This window comes from Epinephelus lanceolatus, chromosome 2 (assembly GCF_041903045.1).
Source record: "Epinephelus lanceolatus isolate andai-2023 chromosome 2, ASM4190304v1, whole genome shotgun sequence".
Taxonomy (NCBI): Eukaryota; Metazoa; Chordata; class Actinopteri; order Perciformes; family Serranidae; genus Epinephelus; species Epinephelus lanceolatus.
The window spans coordinates 43,461,745-43,475,578 of NC_135735.1; the positions used below are offsets into that span (position 1 = coordinate 43,461,745).

The 13,834-nt window shown below is 38.3% G+C and overlaps 1 protein-coding gene across 1 annotated transcript in view; it reads left to right on the forward strand.

Annotated features, from left to right (window-relative positions):
- Nucleotides 1–13,834, forward strand: part of LOC117250859 (neural-cadherin) — a 460,454-nt gene that overhangs the window by 325,720 nt on the left and 120,900 nt on the right. Inside the window, exon 27 of the mRNA XM_033616852.2 lies at nucleotides 4,141–4,355. Within this exon, the coding sequence (XP_033472743.2) occupies nucleotides 4,141–4,355 (215 nt within the window). The remainder of the gene's footprint in view (nucleotides 1–4,140; nucleotides 4,356–13,834) is intronic.

Below are 13,834 nucleotides of genomic sequence, written 5' to 3' on the forward strand. Positions count from 1 at the left end.
TGGCACAAATGTTCACTTAGACTCATTGATAAACTAATTGGACTTTGGTGGTCAAAGTCTAGCTTGCATCTGTAATAGGGATAATATGGTGGTTACTTCTTCCCAGGAATGTTGTATTGGTGGACAATACCAGAGTGCATGGAGGTAGCTGTCAGTTGTGTCCATTGAGTGCATATGTCTGATAAAGAACACCGTAAGGGCATTTCTTTAAATTTGACACAAGCATCCACTTGGCCAGAAGAGTAAATTGATCAGAATTTTGTGGTTGGAGTTCAAAGGTCACGGTCAATGGGACCTCACAAAATATGTTTTTGGCCATAACTCTTTTTGGCCTAATAGGATAAAATGATGAAGTGATTACATGTAATACTCAAATGGTGAAAGGTCAGCTTCACTGTGACATAATGTGTTCATGTGTTCATAATATTCTGTATAAACCACTTTAGTGGCCATTACCCAAAGTCTTATCTCAGGAACAGAAGGGGTAACGTTATACTTAATTGGTGACACTAGTCTTGGGTGTCCACCTTGAAACTGTGTTGATTGTATAGACCTCCTGTGCTGTTGGGGGGAAATCTGTGTGAATCTCCATGTTGTCACAGACATGGATGTGAACTGTAAGAGGAACTTGACTGTTGCGTGAAGGCATACAGCCGTGGGGCAGTAATTCTGGTTTTATGTACTTCTTAATAGATTCAGAATGCTTTTCATTGTGCTTCATTCGGCCATTTTTAATAGTGTAATGTGTTGTGAGCTTCATGACAGGTGCAGGATTATGATATACAGTAACATACCATTTCCAGCATGAATAATCAAATTCTTGAACTATGATGTGTAGGCGTTATTTGATTTATTTGTTGACATATCTATTTAGTTGTTAGTTAAATTGATTATTCATGTACTGTAGTTCGGAGGTGATCACAAACAATTTTGCTTCCTCAGCTAAAGTGATTTCAGGAATGAATGCATTAGGGAAAATACACTCTGTTTTAGGGTGCCATCTGTTATGGTACTGCTTTTAACCTACTGGACTCTTCATTTTTTCACAAGCATTTGACAGTTACACATTTTGAAAATTACAGCACAGTTATAGCAGAGACATGGACTACCACAAACAATCTTGACCCTGTCCATATGCAGTTACAGTGGGTTCCCTTCTCCTCTTAAAATATCCAAATTGGTTGCGTAAGTAAAAAGAATAGAATCAAAAACTTCCAGTATATCTGTTTTGGTAGTTATTGTTATAGTAGCTTACAGGTGCAGGAAAGGGTTTAATATCAACACTCATGTTCTCTGGTGCGTCTTTGTACTAAACTGAAGGCGTTTCCCTTACACTGCTTGCTGTCTTTACAGCCATGTGAAGGCAGCAAGTATCTGTTCCATCTGCAGTCTCTAACTGGAGTGATGCTGCACACTGTTGAGCCACAACTCTGTACAGCAGATCCACTGGTTACGTTTTGTGTAACCAGCATCAAAATGTTGTAAAATAACCATGGACACCCCTCGAGCTTACGTGCGCATTAAACATGTATTTTGATTTATTCTACACAGTTTTTTCTGCACATCAACAGGGATGTGGGAGATAGACACACTGAAAACTGTTCACACAGCTCCAGGAAAAAGTGTGAATCACTTCAAACTTAATTTCCATCCTAAGTCCTAGAAAACAATAACTAACTAACTATGTACAGGATTCCCAGACTGCTAGTGCATCATGATGGGAAGAGCTCTGTAATTAAAGGAGTGGGAGTAGTAAATATGATAAGCCATGATTGTCACAGCCTCTGATGAACCCACCTTAATAATGCCGTCTTTCTGATCCCAACCTGTGCCCAAGTACTCCACAAGTGTGCCAGTGGAGCCTGGCCATAAAATTACCAAAGGTGCATTTTCCACACCCCCGATGTGCTTGGCAGGATGCACCTGATTTTGACCTGGCCATGCCGCTAGGCTCACCATAATAGTAACCATACCACAACACCTGAAAGTTGGGGAACAAAAATTCATGTTGCACCGCCTGTTCCATTGCCAGTGATACCTTAAGCCATCATTAAGCAGCAGGAAATTAATAATGGGCTGTGTAGATTTGACCCATGTGACACAGCAGCAGTATTAGTGATTCATAATCATTAATTGTCCTGTCACTTATGCAGGATCATTTAGGATATAATTACAAATGACATTCTGTTCATCAGATAAGCTAGAACACAGACATTCCATGTTTATCCACTTAAATCATTTGGAATGAAGGAGCTGTCTTCGAGATGAGGCCTGAGCTCCATCAAATCTGTCAAATCATTTGTATTTCACTGTAAGTAAAAGTCCAAACTCTGTTTCTTCAGAAAGATTTTTGTTCTTTTGTCAAATGTTTGCTGCTTAAATTGAATGTCTCTCAGTATTTGCGGTAGCGGCATCATTGTGTGGATAGGTGCCTGGGTGTCAGCTCTCTATTCATTAAAGTAAATAACAAAATATGGCAGCAGGTGGTAAGATTGAATACACCTTCTTAATGTATTACATATACAGTCACACCTCACAGAGTTTAGACTTATTATAAGAAATAAAATAAAACAGCCCCAACAGATTTGACGGTGCTCAGAGCTCGTCATGTGCAGTGCGGTTACCACATTTTAAGACAACATATAACAAGCAGGAGAGCCCTCGATGGTCTCTAATGTTGTTTTGACCAACAAATTGACAATGATTATTAACACAAGTAACATAACATTTTAACATTGAAAAAGAAAAAAAAAAAAAAAAAAAAAAAAATAAGAGTAGGTAGTTCTACTATTCCTGGCACTACAACACTTCTTGGCAGAGAAACTGTTTCGGCCATAGACTGCATATAAAGATGGACAATGTGTCTCCACTTCCTCCCACTGTACAAAAATGAAGCCAAAATATCCTGGGTGCAGCTGCTGCCATCATGCACTTTTGGAGCCAGATATTAAAAAGCAGTGATTGGGAACTGGAGCTGCAGTCTCAAGTTCCTGCCTATACACCTGTATGACCCAATTGCAGCGCCACTGATCACAAGCACACTCATTGGCAGACATACAGCTGTCAGTCATGATGTCAACTAAATTATCGGAATAATTGGAACTTATAAGAACAACACCTGAACATAAACTTCATCGATTGAACATACATCAGTTTGATAAGAGCTACCTTAAATGACTGACCGAAAATGTATTAGTCCCATTTGCTAACATGGAGGGGGCGGGGTTTGTGACCTGTACCTCAGCCAGCAACCAAGGAGCCATCAAGATGTTTTTGCTTCACTTTTGGGGAGGTGTTCCCGGCGTCAGTTTTTAAATAGTCATTGGTTTTGACTGACAGTTCTTTGCAATCAGCTCCACTCTACTTTACTATTGTTGCTTTATAATCCTATATCAAAACCAACTTGATGCAACAAGTCTTTACATTTGATATTTCATAAGGGTTTTTTTTTATAGCTTTGTTCATATGGAAATATCCTGCTTCTGCTTGTTTGGGTTGTTTAAAATCAGTCTTAAAATATCAAATATTATGTATAAAGCAAAAATCTGTGACTGAATGGGTGAGATAAATTGCCACATGTACAATAAAGATCACATTGTGGAAGGGCTGAAACAAAGAAGAATAAGAGAAAGGGTTTTGTATTGAGAAATAAGGGACAACACTTTGCCGAAGAGACGAGGTGAGAGGTGAAATTTTGACAGCAAGCGATAGGATAAATAACTACTTGGATGTGTGGAAATGGAAATACAGAGAAAAGAGTTTCCTAGTGATGTAGTGATTCTCCCTGTGGTTTTGCCACTAATGAGAACATCTGCATCAGTGAAACAGATGGAGTGAGAGGGATAGCCGACGGGGAAGGCTGTCTGAGAGGAGAAAACAACTAGACTTGCAGAGACAGAGTGCAGAAAAAATAGTTGAAAGAACAAAATACAGTACGTGGTTAAAAAAGGGGGAGGGAAGCTGGGATCAAAATAGTCTTTTAAACTTACAGAAGGCTCTCACATTTTTGGGTCCAAATAAACTAACCGAATTATCAGGAAAACCAAATAGTCAAGAAATGGCACAAAAAACGTCAGACGTCTATTTATTGCACTCACTAATTCATGTGATTTTGGCTCTTCATTTCCTCTTCTCCCAAAGGTGCCAATGCCCAGCTCAGTTCGAGGGGCCTGAGTGCCAGCAGAACAAGCACAGTTTCCATGGCAACGGCTATGCCTGGTTTCCTCCCATGATGCCATGTTTTGAGAGCCACGTGTCGCTAGAGTTCATCACGGATGTGGCTGATGGACTGCTGCTGTACAGCGGGCCCTTAGCCCAGCTGCAGGCCTGGGACCAAGAGGACTTCATGGCTATAGGTAGGAGATGTCTAAAGCCTAATTATGTATCCCATCTGGCTCTGATTCAACACTCTTCCCAGTTTTAACACTGATGTAACTGTAATGAGATGAAAAAATTACTTTTATTTTGTGTTTAATGAATTTAACCTTTCTGGAGCAGCAGGTAAATGTCCTTAGTGTTTGGGCAGATAGGGAGACAGAGAGGGGAGAGTTCAGAAACTGTTTCCCTCAACTGTATCTTCTCAGCGTTGAGGAACCGCAACAGTGCATACATTACATACTGATTCTTTATAGAATGATGTAACATAATACTGTTTTAACATTTAAGAATATAGTTCTATTGGTTTGAAAAAATAGTCTTACAGTATTCATTTTTATATAACGAATAGTGTTAGATAAGGTCCAGTTAAAAATCAATTCAAATGAGCACATTTGGAACATGATGGTTGGTGTTGATGAAAGGGTTCGTGAGTTCATCTGACAGGGCTGTGGGGATATACATGGGGAAAAGAAAGATTGGGAGCACTGGACTACAGTGTCAAGCACCAGTATTTAAAATGGCAAAATATAGCAGCAAAATAAATCAATTTCAGTGAAAACCCACTGAAATACAACTTAAATTAACTTGGACAAAGCAAGTTTGCACCATTGACCAATAGCAAGCAGTCTTGACAGTGCTGACCTTTGCAAGAACGGAGAGCTGGAGAGTTCAAAATAGTGGATGCTGTGGTAGCTTATTAGCTGTGTTGCACCATCCCCTTTTATTTAACCACCTCTGTTAGAATATAAACTGCCCCACAAAAGACGAACGGTTCACAGACAATTACTAGACAAGAGTTGTGTGAACTTATTGTCCTGTCAGCAATGGAGCTTTTTTTCCCTCTTTAATAAAACCCTCTTTATTGAATGGAATGATGTACAATGCCGAGAACGAAATGGGAGTAATGGCCTAGTACAAAGAAAATAGGAAGAAGCTTGGGAGCTATTGTGCCTCCACAAAATAGGCATGGCTTGCCGACAGTTAGGACACAGGACTGGATGGACTGAATGGTTAAAATGCATCTTTTCTTTTTTATTTTTTTATTTTCAGAATAAAGTGTATGAAGTTATTGTACTAGTAGTGACTGTGGTAACAGGACATTAACTGCATGTCTGTGTTGAGACAGTAAGTCCTGTTACCTTCCGCAACCTTGATAGCTCAGAGAGCTTTTTCTCCCTTTTCAATAACTCTTTATTGAGTAGAATTATGTACAATCCTTGAAACTGCCATGCTGGGTAAACAGCACAGTACAGGGAAAATAGAAAGAAGCTTGCGACTAGTGCCAGTGTGTTCCATCCCAGCCAGTGTGTTAGCATTAACTCACCTGCTACAGTGGTTCAGAAACTAGCTTTGTGAGTATAGCCATTAAGTCACCAAGCCTGCAAAGATTAGTGTTAATTTTGTCAGCTATTTTTTTAAAATGAAACCCTAGACATGTGTTGAATATCCTTGTTACTTAATCTATAATAGGTTGGTTTTTCCTCTCTTTGAATGCCATTATGTATTCGGGTTGTGCATCTGTCTGTCCGTCCCATTCTTGTGAATGTGATATCTCGAGAACTTCTTGGGGGGATTTCTTAAAAATCTGTATTTTTAAACTACATTTTAGTCTTGTCATTTTTCATCAAGAGCATGTTGCTATAGTCACAGTTAGTGTTTAACACTGACTGTTGGTGCCATCATCAGCTTATCTACGTCATAGTTTTTATTAATGAAGTTAGAAGATGTGGAAATGAATTCTGCTGTGCCACTCTCTCATGTCCGCACCTTCACAGAGAGAGAGTAAAAAGAACACACAGCGACGATTAAAAAAGGACTTGCTGATTTAAAGTGTATTGCATATGTGGTCATCATTAAGTAAGACAGAAACAGGAATGGACAGTACAATTCAAAAAATGGAGAAATACACTCTATTTCACCTCTAAACTCCTTCTTCCACTTAGCCTGACGACTAAGGATTGTTTGTAGACAAAAAAGGAAATCCATTTCAGGTTTAATTCCCTGTGTGTATTAACTTGCCACGACCTGAGGATTAGGCAGTGACAATCGCTCTTACACAATTTGCACACACACACACACTCCGTGATTTTGATCTTATTAAAGCCGACACCCTATGCATTTTGATGTGTTCTGCTTTGATTCCCATTTAAGCAAAATTGTCTTTACACAAATGCTAATTTAGAAAAGGGGGAAAAGATGTACAGTGGAAAGCCACTCACGCACACACACACACTCCTGCTCATCACTATGATGTATACCTTGAGTTTTGATCAGATCTGGAAGTGTGTGTAAGCTGAGCCTTGGCAGGTTTACATCTCTAGCTCTTGAGGGAAAATGCTACTCATATTCTTTGTTGCTGTGGCAATATTGTTGAAGTTTGAAGACAATAAAGCTTGTTGAATTGAGGGTGGCAGGCGGGAATTATAGACAGACTGAAACAGAGAACAAAATGTCTTGTACATCTCGGTATATTTACTGTTTTAATCTGAGAGACTAACGCCTCCTTGTCTCTCTCGCTGCTTCTTCCCTTGCATCGGTCCTCTCTCTTGAGAGAGATGCTGTTGTTCCATCACTGCCAAAGTAATATGTGTGGGAGGTGAGGTCCGCCCAGAGAGCCGGACATGTTGTGTATTTGTGTGTGTGTATGTGTGTGTGTGTGTGTGTGTGTGTGTGAGAGAGAGAGAGAGAGAGTGTGTGCGCGTATGTTATTAGCAGGTTTGCAGTGTAAATCCTGAATTATTTCTTTAGCTTTGGTTGGTGTCAGAGGCTCTGTGTGCATCTGAAAGCCAGCCAGCTCTTGTTATTGGATTCTAAAGAGTTAATGGGTTTGTAGAGTTAAGGCCGTTTTTCTCAGTGTGCTAGTGCAATTAGAGTCAGGCTGTACATATTTAGAGCTCTAATTAACTTGTTTCAAGGTTCACCTACTGCATGTACAAAATCCATCAGCAAGCCAAGACTGTGCTGGAGCTTAATATAACTGCATTAAAGCATGCGTACGTGTGTGTGTGTGTGTGTGTGTGTGTGTGTGTGTGTGTGTGTGTGTGTGCAAGTCTATCAATGTACCAAACAGTGTTATAATAATTTGTTAAGGGCCTTTTCCAGTATGTGCAGATGTAAGCTACTGATACATGATCATTTGCACCAGTAAATATCTGTGATGAATTAGCAATCTCTCTGCACAATAGTGACTGTTATTATTATTAAGAGCATTAAAGGGTAATTCTGGTAGGCTGCATCCCATGACAATTATGAAATAGAACAAGTACTTTTCATCTTCTTTTTTTAAACTATACTTCTGCTCTTTAATCTAATATATTTTTGAGCCAGTAATCTCCTTTTTACTTAGTTACATTTGCTATTTATACCTTCATTACAACAAGTGTGCGCTAAAAGTGACAGAGTGTAGAGGAGAGTACACGAGGACCTGCTCATTCAAACAAGTGCTTTGAGTAATTTGTTAATCAGGCTTTTTTTTTTTTTACTTTTACACGAGTAATTTGTTTATGGGAGTAATTGGACTTTAACTTGAGTATAGATTTTCAATACACAATTATGAACATGCATATAGCCTGAAATGTGGGCCTTATAGAAAACATAGCAAGATAACTTTTCCAAACGACTTCTCCAAACACAGCAGCCAGTGCTCGCTGCCCAGTAAACATTCTGGAGGTAACACAGCAATGCAAATACATCACCAAATACAAATATGCCATGTTTCCTTGACTGTAGACAGGCTCAGTGGAGACTTTTAGCCTCCAGGGCTGAAGTTGATGCCAACTTTGGGGTAGCAGGACATGGAAACTTAACTTGGGTCTTGAAAAGCTGCAGTGTTTATTCATAGTTAAACTGACACCTACACTATGGCAAGCCGTTTAAACATTTAATCGTTATAGATATCAACAACGTCATTTTGACTAGTAGTAATGTCATTGTGACTAGTATGAATTTTAATTGAAGATATTTATAACGTCATTCTGACTAGCCAAAACTGAATTACAGATATCTTTAACGTCATTCTGACTAGTCGAAACTACAGTTACAGATATCTGTAACTCAGTTTTGACTAGTAAGATTCAAACTATTTTTGCCATTAATGTGTATGGGGTTTGTCATTATAGATATCTCCAATTACATTATGACTATCTATAATTCCAGTTTGAGATATCTACAACGTCATTTTGACTAGTCATAATTCAGTTGCGGATATCTACAACATCATTTTGACTAGTCATAATTCAGTTGTGGATATCTACAACGTCATTTTGACTAGTCATAATTCAGATGCAGATATCTGCAACGTCATTTTGACTATCTGAAACTCAATTCAAGATATCTAGAAAGGACCATGTAGATATCTTCAATTGATGATAATTAAAGATATCTTGAACTTGAATTATGACTAGACAAAATTAAATTGTAGATATCTCAAACTGGAATTACAGATATCCACAATTCAGTTACAGATATCCACAATAAGAATTGCAGATATCCGCAACTACATTGGAGATATTTATAATGACAAACCCCATACACATGAATGGCAAAAATAGTTTGAATCTTACTAGTCAAAACTGAATTACAGATATCTGTAATTAGAGTTTTGACTAGTCAAAACCTAATTACAGATATCTTGAATAAGAGTTTTGACTAGGCAAAATTATGTTGCAGATATCAGTAATGAATATCCAGTCTAGGGATTAAATGTTAAAACGGCTTGCCATACCTACACTGTACAATTCCTACCACCTGACGACTTTACTGCTAATTTCTCTGCTGCAATGATCATTAATACCTATCTGCTCAGAGCTCATCCACTTCCAATCTCTTTATCAGCCACACTCTCACTACGCGCTAAGCTATTCCTCAAAGGAAACATGCTACTCTCATAATATATGCATCAAACGGCATCAACAAACTTCAAACATAGGGTTGAAACAGCACGTGTTTGAAACACATACAAGAAAATATAAATTTATACAGGGAAAATAAACTTTTGGCAGCTTCATTATTTTTTTCCAAAGACTCGGAGACTAACCAGTGCTCCAATGCTGCATTAATACAAACTGGTACCAGGTTTCCTGTCTGTAAAATAGTTTGTGGCTGTCTGATTAAACACAACTTTTCTTAAATTTACCAGCTTCCCATTTAGGGATATGCTCTACGTGAGGGCAATATAATAATAAGACTTAAAACTAAATTTTGAGACAAGGCCTATCTATAAAATGGGTTCACAACATAAGATAATAATACAGAATGCATCTTAATGTATATTACTTTAGTGGTATAACAAATGTGCAATTAATTTGATAACCAAAACCAAGGGAAACTGTGACCTTTGGGGCTACTTGGGTCTTGGACTCTGGGGCACCATTTTGACAAAAGCACAAGTGATGAGACAGGTTATAAACAAAGTATTAAGAAAGATTACCAAATCCAGTTTGGAGGCCAAATCCCAAATTAGCAAACCTGAGATGCTGGTATTGTATGTCAGAGGTAAAACTGATAATCTGGGATCAATGTTTGTAACAGACATTATTTTACAGCAACATTTTTTCCTTTGTTTTCTCTTTGAAATAAATTTAGAGTTTTGTACAACCATTTCCACATACTAATAGCTGTAGTTTTAATAAACCAGAACTATCCTTAGGACCATCATGAGACAAACATTTCCCAAACAGCAACCACTTCCTGAACAATTAATGATAATTATTTTACATTGAATGGTTCCTTTAGGCAAGGTAAGGTAGGCAGGTTTTGGAGTGTTAAATTTACCCACACAACACAGAAAAGGGTTTCTGTGCTTGGACACCTAGTGCACAGAGCCGTCTGATATACAAATATTATTAGAAATATTTACCATCCGCAGTCCGGGATGAACCTCCATCATATGAGATATGAACAACAATGAATGACCAACGTCTGATTTTTAATAAAAAAGATAATATTGGCACCTTATATTGCAATAGCCCGCCTATACTACAAACTGTTTATTTCACTGCTCATACGAAGTACAGATATGATTTTTCTTTTTAAATGTATTAGATATTAGAGAGTGAAACATAAGGGAGAAAAGTATTAAGTATACTGTACACTTTATGTTTTGAAGTGAGACGTGAAAATAAAAGAAAATGCTAAAAAAAAAAAAAAAAGTAATAATTTTTTCAGTGAGCCTCAGTGTCCTTGTGAACCATGGAGTAGATAAGGTTGCATCCATCTGCAAAGAACATAAAGGCCAAAAGTTAACACAATTAAAACAAAACAAAAATAACTAATAAAGCTTACATGCCTGTTTGGTTTTCAGACAAACAGCAAGCCTCAGACATCAGTGTAAAAGTGAGCAAATAATATAAGGAACAAAGATGAAGAGCAGGATGGGAAAATCACAACACTGATGGAGTACCACTGTTTATATAAAGGGCTTTAAGTTGACACAGAGTTTGTTTCCTTGACCAGAATCTGAACTTGTCTTCTCTTCGACAACAAAAACAACATTTTGATTAGATAGGATTAGTGGGGCACAAGGGAACACGAAACGCTTTTCAACCTCAACCTAAGAGCACAGCATCAAGCATCCAATACTCAAGTTGATGCTCAAAGTGCCATCTCAGATGGATCCATAATTACAGGAGGAATCAGACAAAATGGGTGATCTCTCTAATAGTGTTGCACGGTATACCGGTACTAAAATAGTACCACGGTACTAGAGTATCCCAAACGGTACTATACTGCATTTGGAAAATACCGGTACTTTGAAATTGATTCAATTTATTAATTTAGTTAATTTATTTTACTCAATTATGCACACAAACGCCTTTCTTGTTCCTATTGGAACACAGATTGCACAAGTGGTGTGTATGACAACACCTGTATCAACATTCGCAGCAGGCGCACCTGAAAAAAGACAAGAGAAAGTCTGCCTCGCAAAGGGAGACAACACGAGACAACACAAACTTGGTGGAACATTTGAGTTACCAAACCGTGACATCCGTATAGAGGTACTTACCGAACCATGATTTTTTTGGTACCGTTACACCCCTACTATTTATTGTTCTAAAGGTTTGTATCCAAAAGGACTTTTCCTTAGGAAAAGTACTGAAGAGTATCGAAAAGTATCGAAATTCATATTGATATTGGTACCGAAACAAAGATTTTGGTATCGTGACAACACTACTCTCCAAAATCAAACAGGCTCTGAACCGAATTCCGAAGGTCTCATCCCGACATGAATGTATTATAAGTACAAGAGCTGTGCTGGAAAGTATAATGTGAAGGGGGATGCACTGCACCTGTAGCATTACTTCAAGTTGAAAGTGAAGTCTGAAAAGGGTATTACAATAATAATTTCAGGATACAGAGGGAGTCAGAGTGAAAGAGAGGTGAAATATGGATTTGAGGGAGCAGAGGCAGACAAGACTGTTGTACAACCTGAACTGCTTTTTGATTTATGAATGTCAAGTGGCACATGAGAAGCCACTAATATATATTCAGAATTTCCATTTTGACTGCATCCTTATCGTGTGTGTGTGAGTTTTTATGTGTGTGAGACATTGTTCACCTTGTTATTAAGCTTTGTTAAGGGATGCTGCCCATTGAGCCTGATCATATTTCCCACTGCTTCACACACACATTTCCACACGGAGACCTTCAGCTTCTTAGATGCTGGTTTGCTTTTCCAAAGCCGCCCACTCATCCGCCCTTTATCCTGCTGCAGGGCAGCTGTACTAAGGCAGCCCTGCTGCGGAGACCAGAGAAGGTGTAAGGGACTCACACACACACACACAAACACACACTGGGAACATAGCTGTGTACTACATCCAATCTGCGGCCGCTCAGGGAGAAGAGATTACATGGTTATAACGTAGAGCTGGTGTAGTTTGTTTGTGTGTGTGTGTGTGTGTGTGTACCAGTATAGGGCACAATAATACCCATACCTAAACTGACCTCTGGTGTTCTAGGCAAGATCACAACATTGGATGCTCCCTTGAATCCGTATACTTTGAGCAGCATGTAAATATTTTTTATTAATTTTTGAAGCCTGAAATTTACATAAAGGCATTTTGTTTAGCAGTTCAAAGGCATTTTGTTCTAAGATAAGCTCATTTTAAACATTTCCAGGCATGGAGTTCATCCAAATTCCCAGCACAAAAAGAGCGCCAGTTCAAAGAACAATATTTAGTTTCATTGAACAGTACTTTACCGATTTATTATTCATGAGTGTAGAGCAACCTCTGATCATGAAGTGACACAAACAAACACAAATGTAGCAGCCTCACTGAGCTGCTTCTGTGTGCAAACACATCTGATGATTATTAGGACTATTTTGTAGAGGTGTACATCACTAGTTTACTCAGGATATATCAATGCTTTGGACAACAACATGATATTTGCTGATATTACAAAGTCTGCCACCTTTTATTTCGATTTGATTCAGCTCAGGGGGATGCGATGGACATGAGACAATATCATATGCCAATGCTTTCTTTTTTGCTTCTGGTCAATAAAGAAAATACACACATAAACTCCACTAACACACATAAACCACAGCTTTACAAGAACATTTAATTAAAAACATTTAATTAAATTTGGCTGAGGAATAACTGTCAAGGTGTATAGGCAAAACAGTTGTTGTTTTTGTTGGTCACCATCATTAGTTTAAGCACATTTACATTGCATAAGTTAGCCAAACTGTGAACTGACTTTTCCTATACTCATAACAAATTACATGTGTTATTTATTTTTTCTTGCTCACTGTTGGTTTAAGTCATTGCATCTCCTGACAGAACAGCACAGTTGAGTTTCAGCCTACGTGCACATATTTCAGCTGAACATTGTTGAAACAGAGCAGCTAATATTGCGATTGTGAGAGCAACAAGTTAGCGGAGTGAGATGCCTGGCTAGGTGTGCCGTGTTTTTATCTCATAACAGCCTTATTCACATATGGCATGTGCTTTGACTGTTGCCCTGTCTTTTCTCCAAAATCCAAAATATTTCCACGCTGTTGATTTATTCCAGAAATTGATTACTCTGATTGCTTCATATGGAGTCTGCTAATCCAGCCCTTACAGCAAACTGTATTTGCATTCCAATTTACATGGTCACTGTAATTAGTTTTGTTGGAAAACATTATCAACTACTAGTGCTTTAGAATAGCTAATAGGCATTTACAGTTAATAACACCACAGGCACACAGGCACAGCTGTTTATATAAAGCTGCTTCTCCTTTGCAAGGCTTACACTAGTGATATTAAATACATGAGCGGGTGTCACTCTGTAACCAGGCGAGGTAATTTTTTTATGTGTGTCCATAAAAGCTGCAGGGCTGGAAGGACAAAAAAGAGACCCCTGCTATTAACATGTGGCTGGTGTCCAGCTTGTGTCAAGATAAGATTTACTTGAGGGAAATTTACTATGCATCACTTTCTCTGGATATATTTATGGCCCAAATGTTCCCCAGTGA